The sequence below is a fragment of the Rattus norvegicus genome, chromosome 13 (genome assembly GCF_021556685.1).
Source record: "Rattus norvegicus strain SHRSP/BbbUtx chromosome 13, alternate assembly SHRSP_T2T, whole genome shotgun sequence".
NCBI lineage: Eukaryota > Metazoa > Chordata > Mammalia > Rodentia > Muridae > Rattus > Rattus norvegicus.
This window is the reverse complement of record NC_141546.1, coordinates 73,520,224-73,535,489: the sequence shown is the minus strand read 5'-3', so window position 1 is coordinate 73,535,489 and position 15,266 is coordinate 73,520,224. Positions and strand designations below refer to the sequence as shown.

The 15,266-nt window shown below is 40.6% G+C and overlaps 1 protein-coding gene across 1 annotated transcript in view; it reads left to right on the top strand.

Annotated features, from left to right (window-relative positions):
• Positions 1 to 15,266, top strand: part of Pappa2 (pappalysin 2) — a 274,186-nt gene that overhangs the window by 177,985 nt on the left and 80,935 nt on the right. The window contains exons 15-17 of the mRNA NM_001427778.1: positions 4,205 to 4,376; positions 7,916 to 8,093; positions 9,269 to 9,482. Coding sequence (NP_001414707.1) covers positions 4,205 to 4,376; positions 7,916 to 8,093; positions 9,269 to 9,482 — 564 coding nt within the window. The remainder of the gene's footprint in view (positions 1 to 4,204; positions 4,377 to 7,915; positions 8,094 to 9,268; positions 9,483 to 15,266) is intronic.

Genomic DNA, 15,266 nt, shown 5'->3' with positions numbered 1-15,266 from the left:
AGTTAATTCTATACAGGAAGAGGATAGCCGGGAGTTGAACTGGTTTCTTAACAGGAATTCCTGACTTCAGTGCTTCAATTTACATCCCTTTGACAATAATGAGTTTTGGAATGAGAAGCAAAAGAAAGACAATAGAGGTTTCTCAGGAAATGGAGAGACAAAACAATAAAGCCAGAATGATGGGTAAATGGCAGAGTCCATGCTGATTTCCAAGGACCCAATGACTTGAAATTCAGTCATGAAAAATTTAATCCTTTGACTTCAAACTCTGTGAGTCACCTTTGACTGATCTCATCAGATCCCTGCTTGAGAAGATGTGATGATAAGGTAGAGACAAAGGGTGTGGGGGAGAACGATATCGCTAAAGGGCACACACAGGATATTTTGCAGACAACACCTGGACAAACACTGCGTCCTTGATTTGCCACTGTTTGAAAGAATACTGTTCAATCCTCCAATAAATATTCTATGCATCTCTTTCTGGTAAGGAGCTCTTTGGTGCTTGCAGCCCATGTTGCACTTTCCTGACTTGGGCAGAAACCAGCAGGAAATCAGCCTCATCCCTAGGCCTAGTGGTCTAAGCTGGCCTCTTAGGGAGGCTTGGGAGATGAGGATTTTCCTCTGATTCCAAGTGTGGCCTCTAGCCAGTCTCCACACAGCTTTAGTTTCCTTGTATGCCAAACCAAGATAAATAGCTTCTCTTCCCCTCCCACTCAATACATTGCAAAGCATCCTTTTTTGCCACCTTCAGAGATGAACAGAAGAGAACTTTGGAGAATGTCTAAAAGGAACTATTCGTGTTCTTAGCATTGTCTTCCTGCTGGGGGGACCGGGTCACTCTGGGAGAGAGGAGAGTGTCACAAGGTGGGATAATGTTGAACACAACAAACTCACTCAGGAGAAAGTGTTTGCAGTGGAAGAGAAACACCAAAGAAGGTTTGGGATTGGGGTACAAGGGAGAGGAGTCCACAATTGGTACCAGATGCCACCAGAAGCTAACGACCTGACAAACACCGTCCTCATAAAACAAATTCCTTTAAAAGGAAGTAAATGGAAATATAAGCTAGTGAAAGAATTTGCAGCAGCTGCCGCAAAAACCATTTCTCACTTCATAAACAGGTTTGGGTTTTTGTTCTCTCTCTTTCTGTGTCTCTGTCTATATCTCTGTCTCTGTCTCTGACTCTCTCTCTCTCTCTCTCTCTCTCTCTCTCTCTCTCTCTCCTTTTTGGTCATGGTCTTCCTTCATAACATTTTTTCTCCTTTTGTGCACTTCTTGTCTTGAGTTGTGTTTTGCTGCCAATACCGGACACACTCCTGATGCTAGATCGATGTTTGCGATACCAGCAATCAATGTGGTCCTAGCCATATTGATGGAAGGAGGCTCATGCACACTGCTCGCTTTGCATCCTGTCTCAGCATGTGCTTATTCTTCATAATGATGTGGAGTCACCAGATAAAACCAACACAAATAACATGTGTTCTATGAGACATTTTCCTTGGCAATCGCTTGACATGAATCAGAGTTAATGGCCCTTTTCTTATCTCTTCTTGCTCAGTATGCTAAAGGAGATGCAGTGGTTTGATGATGAATAGCATACAGCACTTATGGATTTGTAGTTCTTTGGCATTATGAAAGAAGTATTCTGATCTTATCTCAAGGACAGTCATGTTTTGACTCCCTCATCCAGGTGTTGAGTATCACTCAGAGGCAGCCTCCTTCATTATATTGCAGACCCTCTGGTCAGCATTGGATTGGGGGAGCTCACACTTACTCATTAACAATCCTCCTTTCCTCAGCTTATAGTGCTCCTTTCTTTCATTGGGCTGCATGGATGTGAGATTGTCAAAGGGAGTAACTATGGGACAGCAAAAAGATCCCATCGCATCACACATCTTCACTTTCCCATCTTCTATCTCTCAGGCATGCCCAGAAGAAATGAGAAAGTCACTAGAACAATGCTTAAACCCACGTGTCAGGGATAGCCATTTATCACAGTCAGATCAAATCTACTTCTTTAGGGACTACTGCTTTCTAAACCAGCTCTCAATTATGGTAGGACCTATGTACATATTTAATGACATTTTATTTCCTACCTTCCTATACTGTTGTCCAATTGTCTGATAAAGTCATTGACAACTAATACAAACCAAGGGCAAGCAGAGTACATAGTTGATGATGAGTGATAGCTCTATTCTCTAGTGGTTATCATCACTGGCAAGAATCTTAAGGGTAAGAAAATATGTTATTAGTCTCTCTCACTACAGTGAATTCCTTAAGGGCACAGCCTTTGTTATGCTACCAATGCTCGTCCAATGTCTTGCAAAGAGTATGTTCTTTTGTTGTGAGATAATTCCACTGCAGAAGACAAATGGATACTTCTAAAGCTAAGCAGAAAGTCTGTATCACCTACTGGTGACTGCAGAATTTGTCCAAATCATGCAATGCTGAACCTCACCATTGCCACAATTTTGTGCATAAAAACCACACCCTGGTTAACACACATTTGTTAGCAAAAACATTTAGTGAGAAGCAAAATTACAGAAGCCAAAAAGTAAGGTTAATATATCTAGGAACTTTCCTGGATCCTTGTACTATAAACTAAGTCTTTGATAGATTAGGATTTTGTTCCTCCTTTGGAAGGTATTGGGGTCTACATGCTGGTCAGATAGTTGCTCTAACATGCTATGAGTTATGGTATGGCCTCTGGGCCTGTAACACTTGGTGCTTAGTATTGAATAAATGATTTGGGCAGAGTGTTTAGTATTGAATGAATTATTGGGGCAGAGTGGTTGAATTGGAAAATAATATTTTTCATGTGATTTTACACATTTTCCACTTTAATAACAGGTACTAGTTTTGCTATCTGAAATAGGAATACATTTAATTATGCAAGCTTTCATTGTATCTACTACAGCTGAGTATATAGTGATTTAAAATTGGACAAGAAGAAGTCTTCAAGATGTTCATACTCCAACTCTGAGATCAAAGACACAGTCAGATGATAATTGCCCTGTGGGTAAATTGATGCATAAACTAAGGGATTTAAGAGCAACAAAATGCATATGTAATAAGATCAAGTAAATTAATTATCAGAAGGAAGTTATTTTTTATACTTCAACTACAAGATTTGAAGGAAGAAAGTGTGAAAGGGTTACTTCTTAGAGAAGAAATGTCTCCCAGAAATCTCATTAAACTCCAGAAAAGTGTGGAAGTGAGACAAAAGGAAAAGGAGCCTAATAGGAAACAGATACTGACACGGGGTTAGACTTTTGTCAGCAGGACAGCAAAGGGGCTAACCTGGGAAATGTCTCAATCTTGTAAGATGTGGACCCTATAAACCCTCTGAGGGAAGGATCTGAAATAGTAGGGTGTGAATAACTCACTCTCTGTGGTGCAAATATTAAATGGTGGAGTCAGGACTGAAGCCTGGTAGTGTTGCTTTAGTTAAACTCTGTGTTTCCACTGCAGTGGACTACATTCTTCTTGCCTTGTTCTCTGTAGCATTGTTCCTGCTTTTATAGTCCAGGCTGAATCTCCTTGAACCTTGGAGAATCTATTTATCTCTCAGGCTACTTATGAATAGTTCTACTGGTCCTGGAAGCAATTCTCTGCTAAGGAGATATCTCTGGAAGTTCATGGTACAATGTCAAGAATGTGATGGGGATCCAATTCACACTGTCAGGTTTCTTAGCTTGTGCTACTCTTCAGTGATAATGTACCAGTAATTGGAATGTTTCCATATCAACCAGTCTGTGATCTCTGATGCTCAACATCTTCATACAGGCACCTGGGACTCCCTTGTGATCAGTTATCAAAAAGACCAATGACTGATGAAATCAGGGCTCTCCAGATTCTATCCTGGAGATTAGTCCTGGGTCTATTCCAGTTGCTTAGGACCTAGAAATATTGTTTAATCTTTCAAGTATCATTCCTTGGTGTATTTATTTCAGAGATTGTCTAGAACATCAAGAACCCATTTTCTACCTCATCTCATCATCATTGATTCTCCTGAAAGTCCACAGAAAGTTAGATGTCATGGTGTAATTATGTCATGCCTCGTAGTTCTCGGTGAGACAGAACAAAGTAATGAATTCCATTTAGGCTATGAAGAAAATCATTCTGCAATTTAGGTGTATTGTTCAAAGATGTATATTTCTGCTGTCTCAGCTTATCCTAAGATACTTCTGTTTCTGTCATCCTCAGCTGTGCTCAACGACCTTGTGGAGAACAGGGAAGATGTGTGCCATTGCTACTTGATCATACAGACATGGTGAATTGTACCTCCAGTGGCCCAGGTCACATGGAGTGTGCTATCACTTGTCAAAGGGGGTATGTCCTTCAGACCAGCAGTGGACAGTACCTCAGGAACATGCAGGTAAGTTGGAAGCAGATGAGCAGAAGGAAGAAGTTCCTGAGGCAGAAATCTATCTATCCTCTTCTCCCTGACTAGACTGGAAAGGGCAGGTGATTTTAAATCTTTGAGAATGAAAACCATGGTCTCTATGAAGGCAGTAGGAAGGAAGTATGGTGGAACAGAAATCCAAAGTCCAAACATGTGATTCCCTTAGGTGTTAGTATAATATGGGAAGTAGATATTAGTTTTTATCCAATGTTCTTTCAACCTGTCTTTTATTCATAGATGTGAATGTCTCAAAGTGGACTTGGTCATAATTTATAGCAAAATAGATTACTGTCAACTTATCTGAGGTTCATTGTGCTCTTCTGGTCTCATTTTTAAGATCGTTAGAGAAATATAACCAGATTGTACCACCAAAACATTAAATTCATAATGGGGGTTGTATTATGGTAATAAATTTTCCCCATTTTTAAATGTCCCATACAGAATTTCAAATACACCATTTTCAGGATTTGGGAATGGCTGAGGGTAGTAAAATATACAATGAAGAACAAGGCTCACGAGACAGAGCTGGCCAAATGTTTTTCTCCATTACCTTTGAGGTATATAAGAGTAAGAACAAGCAAAGTAAAATAATACCTTTAAATTGTTTTTACATTTGTACATATTCCAAAGAGAAATATTGAACTTGAGTTATTACAATGCTTGCTGAACATTATTTAGAAACTTCTAGTAGAATGATGGGCATTGGTGCCCTCTTTAGTAAGTTTCTTATATCCCTAATTAAAGGCTTGGTTTCCCATCTCCCACTGAGAGAGCTTAAACCCTTAACGGGGGAGTTTTGAGCATAAATGAACCACTGGAAAACAGGATGACATTATGAGATGGTGGAAGCATGTACTAGGTAAACTGCAATTGTGCTTGAGGAAAGAGCCCGAAGTCGCCATGACCATGGAAGGAGAACAGGCCCACCATTGCTAGTCACACATTAATGGCTTGAGAAATGGAATTGCTCCTGTTTTGTGCCAGTTGATTTCTTAACAGTTTGTGAACCTGTGCAAGAATTTCCTTTGCCTAGTTATTGTCAGAATGTAAAGATAGGATTGTGAAGTTTAGAAGGTCTCATGAAATCACCTAGTCAAAACAGTCTTAATGAAGCGTCAGGCAGCAAATTCTTCTATCACCTGGTCAGACAAAGGTATCTCATGCTGAAAACAAAGTAAAACAAGTTAGGGACTAAATACATGTGTATGGTAGGTTAAGCCGATCAGAGGAGAAAGGCTATATTTGTCATGCATTGAAGTTGGACAATTAAAAGGAAAAAAACAAAAAACAAAAAAAAAAAAACATAAAACCACAGACAAAACATAGGAGAAAAGGCCAGGCATTACACATGGAGTTTAGAGACAGTCTTTAAATGATTAGTGGTTTGCTGCAGTTTGAACCAGGCCTCCCAACTGTGCTAAGTATGAGTGGAACCTGGTTGGAAGAAAGATGGGGGCTCACATTTGCCAAACTCGTGGTGGAGGAAGGAATGGCACCCTCCAGCTGACCAGTCACTGTCACCTGACGCTGGCCTCATGCAGGAAATTGTCCTATCCCGGCTCATGATCACAAGACAGCGGGGATATTTGCTTTCTGTTGACATGAGAACTGAAGCTAAATAGAAAAACGTGTGTGGCTTTGAGTTGAATCCTTCTGGCTGGCAACAGGGACACACCGGGAAGCAGAGGAAAGCCCTGAGCCAACATGTAGCGTCAGAGGTGAGAGGTGCTTCAATAGTCATTGGGCCCTTGGCTTGGGTGCCAGTGTGGTCTCTTGATGGGATGACTGTAGTTTTACCACAGGAACTCTTCTGCCCATCTTTGAACTTCAGCCCCATTGCCAGATACTTGTTTTTCCCAAATAAGCCATGACTTTCACAGTCACTAAGTGCCTGCTCATTTCATACCTGGCCAGATGCCTTCTTCCTCCACCTCCCTTGAGCTGCTCAAAAGCCCTAATGACCTTTCAAGTCCAGCACCTGTGTCGAATTCCTTCTGCCTGAGGGTGGCAGTTCCTCTTTGCAGCCTTCATGGGTGCTGCCTTCCCTTCTTATACAAACCATACCATAGGCTTTGACTTTATTAGGGCTATTGATTTCTTCTAGGATGTTTTTGACTTCTCTTATTTCTAATTTGTATTCTTTATGTTGCAGTCTCTCTAATCACTGTAGAAGGCTATAAGGATTGTTTTAGATTAGACTAAGATATATTGTTAGTACCTGCCAACTCCCTATTTGCTTTCTTGCCTTTTTCTTTTTCTTTTTGTTTTGTTTTGTTTTGTTTTTAGCTACTGTCTCAGTGATTTTGTACTTTTATAGACGTTTTGCCCCTGGAAGGCATCATGTTTAGTGCAAGACCAGGTCCTTCTGGGTAATCCATGCATGTCCTCTCGTTTACATAATACCAATGGGCCTAGATCTGTTCACTGAAATGGCAAGTTTGAAAACATGACTGGACTCACTCCCGTATCCCATGGATAGTGAGCCTTTGTATGTATTAACTCTCTTAGTTCCTGAAAGAAGTAATTATTTTTAGTAGCTTTATCAGTATGTTTATTACTGGTTTATTAAGGGTGTCCATAAGAAGTAGATGGCATTTAACCTGTTTGCATGCTGGTGAGCAATGTAGTCCACAGCCATGTGTCTTGGTGGTGGCATCCCTAATAGAAAGGATTGTTTTGAATAGGAAAGTTAGACAATGTTCTGAAAGTATTTTATCAGTTATACAATTATATATATGTATTATATATATGTATATGTATATTATATATATGTATATATGTATATATGTATCTATTATATATATGTGTATATGTATATATATACATATATATACATATATATATATATATATATAATTTTACTTTGGGCTTTTGAGAGAGGATCTCAACCTCTAACCCAGTCTAGTGTTGAATTCATAGCAACTTTCCTCAAATTAGGTAATTTGAGAGTTTAAAGATTTGGTCAGGGTGTAAGGAAATGCCTAGTTTGATATGCAATAGCCCAGCATGATGGAGTATGCTCTTCCTCTTAAACTTGGAAGGTTGGCTCTGTGGAACACGAATTCCATGGGGTGGAAAAACAGAAAAGGGCAGAGAAGATAGTCATAGGATGAGTCAGTCAGCAGTCTTCCTTTCAAAAGAGAACAGGGAGAATAGGAACCCAGGACTCCCTTATCTCTTGTCCTCTCCAGTCTGTCCCCAGTCCCAAAGTAGATATTCACACAATAGCAGGAGGCTTGAGATCCTGGGCACAGACCAGGTAGGACGGAGACTGAAAATAGATGGGTCAGTCAAGGAAAGGACAGCCTGAGATGGGGCTTTGGAGAATGGTGCCCTAGAGTTCCTAGTACAAACAGGTTCCTTCCAATGGCACCCCCCTGAGGCTGGACCAAACCAGTGAGCCATAAGAAAGGTCAAAGGTACCGATGACCACCAGGACTCTTCAAAAGCCAGAAAGTGATTTCTGATAGCTATTATATGTGACTTTGACATGATGGATTCTGTGTTTCTAGAAAGAGATTCTCCTCACTTGTTCCTCTGGTCACTGGAACAACAATGTGAACTGCAAGCGTCTTGACTGTGGTGTCCCAGACTCGTCCTTGGTGAATTATGCAAACTTCTCCTGTACGGAGGGTACAGACTTTCTGAAACGCTGTTCCATCTCATGTGTCCCACCAGCCAAGCTCCAAGGTACTGTCTGGCCAGCCTGGGACCTGAATGTGAGCTTCCATCATTCTCTCTTAGGGTGGAGCGGGGTAGCTTTGAACTTTTTTCACACATATATATACTTCGAACTTGCTGTTCTCTGATCTCTCTTCTGACAATATAAAATCCTCTCAGATTATCACCATTCTTTGTTCCAGATCATGTGTGGAGATATCCTGGATGAGGGAGTCACTAATAATGAGTGAAACTTAGTCTTTTTTTGTTTGTTTGTTTCTATTCATGTTCTCAACAATCAGCACAATTTTCCTGATAACATTAACAACTGAGGTTCAAGTTATTAAGTTTTAATACCCAGAGACATTTTGCATTAGGTGTGCTTTGTTTCAGTTTGTAGATAAGGAGGACACAGTTGCACAATGTATCCTTGGATGTGTGTGTACTTGAGATGGAGAAGTGCTGAATCAGGCTCTGACTGACTACCACACTTTGCCCTTTAGCTACAGTTCTCAGCCTGCAGTGTGTCGCACAATGTGTCATTGTACATGCAGCTTCCTCAGCCTTACTCTGAGGTGTGCTGTAGTAGGTTGGCAGCCTAGTGAGCCTAATGCCTGCTGTCAGTCCTGGCTTATATTGGGAGAAACCAAATTACAGAGAATCATGTGGTATGGTATTGAAGGTCAGAACTCTGTATCGAAACTTCCTATCTCAGTCTCTGCTTTTGTAAGTGATGGTAAACCCCATTTCCTTATCAGCCTCATAGGAGATAACCAGTATCTATTTGATGGTCTTGTTTGCTCTTTGGGATTTATACATGATCACCCATGTAGACCACTTAGAATAATGCCTCATATAGAATCACCATTAAAATACCAACTATGATTACTTTAATGCCACCCACATTACAATTATTGCTGTATATTTGCTACTTGTAGATAGGAAGGCAGGCAATGATTTGATTGGTAGCACTTCTTCCACTGAGTCTAGGGAATCATTATGATTCTATGGTATGTGAGACCTCCCTGAGAACCGCAGGGTAAGAACATACAGCATCAACATTTGATGGGTTAATTTTAGAGATATTACTCAACAAAGAACAACAGGACTTTACAGAGCCAGTCTATGCATAGTTTTTGGTTCCTTGAGCTGTAGTCATGAGCTCTCTGTTCTGAGCACCATGTGATTCTCTCTCCTGGAGTCAGGACTGAACCCATGGCTGACGTGTCTTGAAGATGGACTCTGGTCTCTCCCTGAAGTCTACTGCAAGTTGGAATGTGAAGCTCCTCCAGTTATTCCAAATGCTCATCTGCTCCGGCCACACTGCCTGGAAGGCAACCATGACGTGAGCACCATCTGCAAATATGAATGCAAACCAGGCTACTACGTGAAGGAGAGCTCAGGAAGTCAAGGCAAGAAGTGAGTGTTCATGTATTCGGTCCCATGGTTTCCTTGCCTTGTACTGTGATCCTGTTCCCCCATGGCAAATTGTAGATCATGTCTTTCTGGGATACCCATAGCTTATTGTGTGTGTGTTTCTGTATAACTTCTCTATACCTGCACAGACAGACTTCCTGATCATGACAGACAGGAGTTCAGGTGGTTCCTATAAAGGCATTGTCTTCTACTAGCGATTTCATAGTCTTATGTAAGTATTTGGGGGGGGGCACTGATTTGATCATCATTTTCCTCGGTATTAAAACGATGAGCCTCCTGGATTGGTCATTTGGGTTCAGCTCAAGGCCAGCACAATCTTATTAGTATAATTCAAAACTGAGGCTTATGGAGATGTGGCTGGCTAAGCCCCAGGGTGCTTACTCTATTTGTAGTGTGTGCGGAAGTTTTCTTTCTCTGCCTCAGTTTTCCTAGCTGGAAAATGAAAGAGGACGAAAGAGCATCTTGAATGAGTTAAACAGGACTTGAGCTATTTTGAAACAGAATGCCACCCCTTTAGCCATCACCATGGTTCTTCTTGTCCTTCTGCTTTTCTCCCATGAACTTTATGCAGCAAGTGGAGTGATCGGCGCTGTGGCAGGTCACAGTGCTTGGGGATGAGCTAAGGGTGGACAGATGACTGACATATAGAGTGGAGGAGAAAGAACAGAACATTTTAGGATGTGAGAGTTAGGGGTAGAGAGGTGACAGCCAGTTCTCTGAGCTCATAACTAAGCTTTATGCTGGGAAAGCTGGGCTTGCACGGGGGATTCTGGGTTATCTGTCTCCGCCCTACATGCCTGTCTCTGGGCAGAGGCACTTGAGAGCCATTTGTGGACGCAATTCCTCTGGCTGGGAACCTGGGTGATTGCATCAGAATGCCACCATCAGTTTGGTCTCAAACATTTACATTTGCAAGCACCGTGCTAAGTTGAGATTAAATTATTTGCCATGCTGCGTAAACCGACGAAATGTTAGTTTACACCTGTTTATATAGCAGGCGACGGATTGGTAATCAGAAGTTTGCCAGTTGAGTGTAAATCACTGTCGCTTGCCACTTATGTTTACCCAGTGAACTATGCCCTCCTTGTCTTACTTGTGTGCAAAAAGTCCAAAGCTGGATAGATGGGGCCCTAAAATGCTTCTTAGGACACACACTTCCAAAGAGAAGAAACAGAAAAGCAGGCAGGGACAGTGTAATTTGTAGTTATATGAAGCAGTATCTGTGTGTCTGTGTATGAGTGCGTGCCTGCATGCGTGCGTGCGTGTGTGTGTGTGTGTGTGTGTGTGTGTGTGTGTGTGTGTGTGTGTGTAGCTGCTTGAAGGTTCAGGTTTGCAATTGATTTGCAGGGTAATAGGTAATCCATATGTCTTTAGTTTTGTGTTCACGACGGGAGGAGGAATAATCATTTCTATGGAATTGCTTGAGTTTTGGAAGTTGGACCTCGTACTGAAAGTATTCTATAAGTTATGAAGTTCAAAACATATGCTATGCTAGGAGCTGCTTCTTATTTATTTATTTCATTTTGGGTTGTTGAAACTGGGTCTTACTTTGTAGTCCCGGCTAGTTTTGAATCCAGAGCAATCCTCCTTCCCCAATCTCCTCAGTGCTGGGTTAATGGGTATTAGCTATTATACATGGCTGTTCCTTTCTTTTTTAAAAGAAGGAAATTTGTTGTTGCAAGAGAACTTAAGCCTGAGTGCTGACTGGCTTCTGGGCCCTCTTTTGTATTTGACCTGTTCTGCCTGCTCTGTGCTACACTCTGGGTTAATAATAAAGACTCAAACACCAGACCCAGGCAGGGACTCCTCAAAGACAGAGCCAAAAGCCATGGATAGTGGCACAGCCACTTGGGAGGTGAAGGCCAGATGAGGTGAAGCCATCCTTAGGTACATAATAAGTTCAAGGGTAGCCTGGGCTACATTATATTAGTTCTACAAAAAGCAAAGCAAAATAAAACAGAAAAGCCAAGAAAAAAACCAACCAAACAAACAAAAACTATTCAACACTTCAGAAGATCAGATATGCTCAGTATTATTAGGGCGTGATAGCCGTACTGTCCATCTTAACCCCCCCCCCTTTTAACTCTATTGACCTCCTGTTCCAGTTTCGCTTCTTTCTCTCTTCTCCATTCCTGTCCCCAGTTTTATTCCCTCTGCCTGATTCTCTGAAGGTGAACTCAGTTTTCTCTGAGTTTTCTCTTCTTTATCTTTTAAAACAAGATTTACTCATTTTTAATTTTGTGTAGGTGTGAAAGGCTGTGTGAGATTGTGTGCACCATTTGCATGCAGTTGCCCACAGATGCGGATATCAGAAGAGAACAGACTCACATCCCTTAGAATAGGAATTATAGTAGACTGTGAATCACCCAGTATGGGCACAAGCAACCAAACCTATGTAAAAACAGCAAGTTCTTTTACCACTCAGCAGTCTCTCTGGACCTTTCTTTTCCTTCTTGATCTACACACTGCTCAGGGTTAAGGCTTTTTCAGTCCACAGCCTTGATTATGATCACGTGTTGATGGTGCCCAGGCCTATACTTGTCATTCAAACTCTTACCTCAATAGCTATAAGGATGCCACAAGCCAGATACCTAGGGACATAGCTACTGGAGTACCCCATCTACATCCCAGATTCCTAACTATAAGAAACCTTTCTAAATCTGCACAGTTCTCTACCCTGTGGTGCTGGTGAACCCTGAAGCCTGCCTAGCACTTAGGAGTCTTCAGTGTTCTTTGTTCCTTAGTCAGGTAACCAAGCTCCCACCAAGTGTGTTATATGACATTTGACCTATAATATTTACAATGGGTTTATTAAGAATTTGCCTCCACTGTAAGTCAAGACACATATACACTGGGGCGGGGGGGGGGGCATGATCCAGGCACTAATGCTTTGAAGAGTTCACCGAGTTTATTTGGTGTTCATCCCTTCACAGTGGATAATCCACTTAATTTAACCTCTTTTCTTCTTTGTCTGCCATTTTTTCCTCATATGTACCATCATTCATCAGCTCTTTGCTATGTTATTAACCTGATTTCTAAGGAAGCTAAAATATATGTATCTGACTTATATTTTATTAAAAGACCATGTAACATTCTCCATTATCTTTTACTCCCACAGCTGCTTTTTTCTCATTACATATTATCCTTATGTGTGAAGGTTAGGATGTCCTTATTAGGGGCCTTAATTAATTTAATTCTAAGTTATTCTGGGCTTCTAACTTTAATTGATAGTCTTTCTTATAAATAACTCATCATGACATCATGCATAAGGTAGTATAGAAGTCAGATCTTTTTGAAGGAGGTGCAAAAAGCCATCTTCTGTGAGTATTTATCATGACATTAACATTTCCAAAATATATGCATGTGCACACACATACACACATATATACACATGTACATCCACATGCACACACAAGGTTACAAACACAACTGAAGATGGAAACTGTAGGTCTCATATTGTGATTGCTTACAGTTAAGTAGTGATCACCTTTGTCCAGTCTGATTCCTGGGAATAGCGTGGGAGAGTTAGGGTTTTACTGCTGTGAACAGATACCATGACCAAGGCAAGTCTTAAAAAGGACATTTAATTGGGTTGGCTTACAGGTTCAGAGGTTCAATCCATTATTATCAAGGTGGGAGCAGGGTAGCCTCTAGGCAGACATGATGCAGGCAGAGCTGAGAGTTCTACATCTTCATCTGAAGGTTGCTAGTAGAAGACTGACATCCAGGCAACTAGGATGAGGGTCTTAGGCCCATGCCCACAGTGACACACCTACTCCAATAAGGCCACACCTCCTAATAGTGCCACTTCCTGGGCCAAGCTTATACAAACCATCACAGAGAGGTAGAAACTATGCATACACAAAGAAAGTCTGCTTGAGATGGCAGAGAATTAGACAGCCTAACTCCAGAGGACTCTTCTATTGTTTGGCTGAGAACCATGGAGGTGATAATGATTCCTTGCTATGTGTTATGAACACTAAGAACTTTGGTGACTTTACTCCATATATTTCTATTGCAATATTTATTTTATCATTAATGAAATACTAGTACAATATTTTTGTTAAACTAGTATATGAATTGATATATATGTGTATATTGTATGTGTATATACTATATAGATTATATATTATTATTATTATATGTTATAATATATGAGGAAACAGACTCAAAGTTGGGTGTTACTTGTGGTCATTCTACCAAAAACTGGCCTCATTGAGATTAAAGCCATCCTAGCACCAAAGGCTATGCTGTGGACTAATAACACTTTTTTTTTATGAGAAAAAATTCATTTTTCTGGTCTCTTTATCCACATTTGAAAAATAAACTGTTAAGTTGTTTCTAATACTAAAAGTTTATATCTTATGTCCTGTGTCAATAAAATAAATAAAAGGGGCTACATCATTGCTATACTACCATTGAGAAAAGTAATGCAAAATTTTGTTACACCAAAAATCCAATGATTATTATAAACAAAAATACTGTACAATTTGAGTTTACTAGGAAGTACTTGGAATAATCTTATAGTAATTTCCAGAGAACTTAGTCTGAATAAACAGCTGAAGCTTATATCTATTCACAGGATTGAATCGATGAGTCATTTGAAAACAGAATACTAGTATTCTTTTTTCTTTTTTAGATTTATAGAATTGAGAGAACCCTAAAAGTAGTGCTAAATATCATTGACTCAGAACTACTAAACCATGTTTCTGTAGTCAAGTTTTATCTCGTGGCTCATTAGTTAATTCACAGAGTATAGGACTGGTAATATATAAACTCAAGTGGCAATTCCTCTTGCTTATTAGCTCTTTGACCCAAACAAGTTATTCCTCTACTATTGCTAGACTAAACTGTCACTATTCTAATTCACAAGCTAGAGACAGTAGAAGCATTGGCAAGTGTGGTAAAGATTAAATGATTATGCACAAAAAAACTGACACAATTTCTGATTATATTTTCTTGGCTCAGTAATATCTTCTATTGTTTATAATCGTCATCACTATTACCATCACCATCACCACCCTCATCTCTACCACCACCACCACCCTCCTCACCACCACTCCCACCACCTTCATCACTACGACCACCCCCCCTCATCACCACCACCACCCCATCACCACCACCACCATCACTCACCATCATTATCATCACCACATCACCACCATCACCTCCATCATCACGACCATCACCATCATCATTACCACCATCACCACCATCACCCCTAACACTGTGGTTGTTATCATGACCACTGCCATCACCACTATCATTGCCGCTACTATGATGACGGTCATCTTCACTATCATCATCATTGTCATCACCAACACCACCTACATCCCAGGTTCTCCTAACACAGTAACTGTTGCTGAGGAAGACACCCTGCTGGTGTGTGAAGTGGGATTGCTATCTTTTAGCAAGAAATAATCTCAAATATAGTCTTTTATCACTGGCCATTACCTTCCTTCTTCAGTTTTTATATCCCATAAACAGCCTACAAACCAAAAAGACTGGAATTGTCATTCAAGAGACAGTTCTTCAGTAGCCAGTTGGAGGGAAGGTACATTTTTCTCTCTCTAAAAGAAACACACACCGAAACAAAATTTGTTGAACTAAACATACACACTTCCCTTCCTTAATCAGAGCCTTCTCTGCAGGGCTACATATCATTCCACTTTACCAAGCTGACATAAAAGTGGACTGTGAAACAATAACGTTATATGTGTGAGAAAGTAAGTGGAAATAAAGTAGCAATCGAGAGTTGGTTCAAAT